Source organism: Condylura cristata, unplaced genomic scaffold, assembly GCF_000260355.1.
Source record: "Condylura cristata isolate star-nosed mole 26May11 unplaced genomic scaffold, ConCri1.0 scaffold00013, whole genome shotgun sequence".
NCBI classification, from domain to species: Eukaryota; Metazoa; Chordata; class Mammalia; order Eulipotyphla; family Talpidae; genus Condylura; species Condylura cristata.
The window spans coordinates 18,898,198-18,900,047 of NW_004567114.1; the positions used below are offsets into that span (position 1 = coordinate 18,898,198).

The 1,850-nt window shown below is 40.0% G+C and overlaps 1 protein-coding gene across 1 annotated transcript in view; it reads left to right on the forward strand.

Annotated features, from left to right (window-relative positions):
- Positions 1-1,850, forward strand: part of VIPAS39 (VPS33B interacting protein, apical-basolateral polarity regulator, spe-39 homolog) — a 24,688-nt gene that overhangs the window by 14,761 nt on the left and 8,077 nt on the right. The window contains exon 11 of the mRNA XM_012724389.1: positions 405-453. Within this exon, the coding sequence (XP_012579843.1) occupies positions 405-453 (49 nt within the window). The remainder of the gene's footprint in view (positions 1-404; positions 454-1,850) is intronic.

Here is a 1,850-nt window from a genome sequence, read left to right on the forward strand (position 1 = left end):
CCCCTGAGCCTCTGGCCTGTACCCCAGTTCTGTATGCACAAATAAATAAATCTTAAAAACAAACAAACAAACAAAAAGCCATGACATTACTGTGGGCTAAGGCTTGTGGAAGCCCTAAGCCTCTCTATCAAACCTGTTAACATCACAAGGTTACTAGTGACCTGCAAAGCCTTCTTGTCTTGTCCTTGCTTTTTGCTCAGCTAGAAAGATAAGAGGAACAGTAATACCTGATCCACTGTATGCTTTCAAGGGGTTGCTGGTGGCAGAAAGTTTAAGAGGGACTTATGTTATGCATGGATGGAAATGAGTTTGAATTGTTTCTCCTAGAGCAATCATCCTGTTTTGTGAGGTTATACTGCCACACATAATAGATAAAAATGCCTGCTCCTTCTGCTTCTTCCCAGGTTCCTAGATAGAACAGAAGAGCTTGCGGTAAGTGTGGCCTTTGTTTCAGTTGGGGAACTATTTTACAGAAATCTGAGCCAAAACCCAATATTTGAGATCCCAGACTGACTAAACTATTTCCTTTCCTTGAGTATGTATTATATATAAAGGAGAGAGGCATCTGGGAAGCCTGAAACTATAATATAAATGATGTCCTGTTTTCTTTCTTTCTATAGCTCTATTGGTTGGGTTTATGACTAAATACCTTTTTGAATAAAGTGTGTGAAAATCGGCCTGGTCCTATTTATAATTTGTTTTTTAACTTCTAGCTCTTTTACAACCCCAGATTGTAAGTTGTTGTTATTGTTGTTTTTTGATTTGGAAAGAACTGCTGGGAACACAAGAATAAATCTGAAATTTTACCAGAAGTTTAGTAGTAGTGTAAAAACTTAAGTAATGCATTTTGCAAAGCTTGACAGTATAGTGCAGAGGTAAGACTTTCTCAGGCCTCGTGGCAGATTGGTTTTGCCAGTGACTGCACTGCCCATTGTGGTGATATGGGCACTCAGCCGGCTGGCACGGGTAATAATGCTGTTAGCCTTCTGTGCACAGCAAAATGTAATTCAGGAGCAGGCTTTTCAGTAGCATTGGATATAAAGGAACTTGTAAGGGATAGGGAAATCTCAAAAATCCTTTATCTCAATCTTTTGAAACAATTTACAATCTACAGTAATTATTTTGAAAATCTTTTTGTTTTCATTTTAATCTCTTACCAGTTTGATCATGTAACGAACTTTTTCTTTCAATTACATGTGGGCACTATAGTGCTTGAATGTGAATATTTAACTTTCAGTTGTGAATCAGCATGATGTACCCCACTCATATTACTAGCATGGTTAACTGTTAGACAGTTGTGTGTTCATGACACCATTGATCATATACAGGGTCAAGGATTTAAAAAATAACATTAGTAGGCATTGAGCTCTTAAGCCTTTCAAGCACTAGGACTGAAAACTGGTTTTGCTTTAATACTAAAGTATTAAAACCAAGTTTAAGAGCAAAGGTGCTGTTCTACCTACTTAGTGCTTCAGTATGGGTCAGCATTGTCCAGTAGAACTTCCACAGTGATGGAAATATTCTGTAACTGTGCTGTTCGATATGGTAGCCGTTAGTCACACGGTATTGCTGAGCACTTCAAACATAACTAGTGCCGGACCCCTCCAGTGGCACAGTGGGTTAGGACACAGCACTGCAAACGAGCCGCAGCCGCTTCTGTGTCAGTTTGATCCCCAGCCCCAGAGGTGACCCACATGGTGCAGCAGACCTTTCCTCTCTCACCCGCTGTTTCCCTCAGCAGTGTACTTCGTTGATCCACCTTTTTCTGTCCCTGGTGAATCTTCTCACTGCCTCTGCACCCCTGGCCTGTACTCCAGTTCTATATGCATAAATAAATCTAAAAAAAAAAA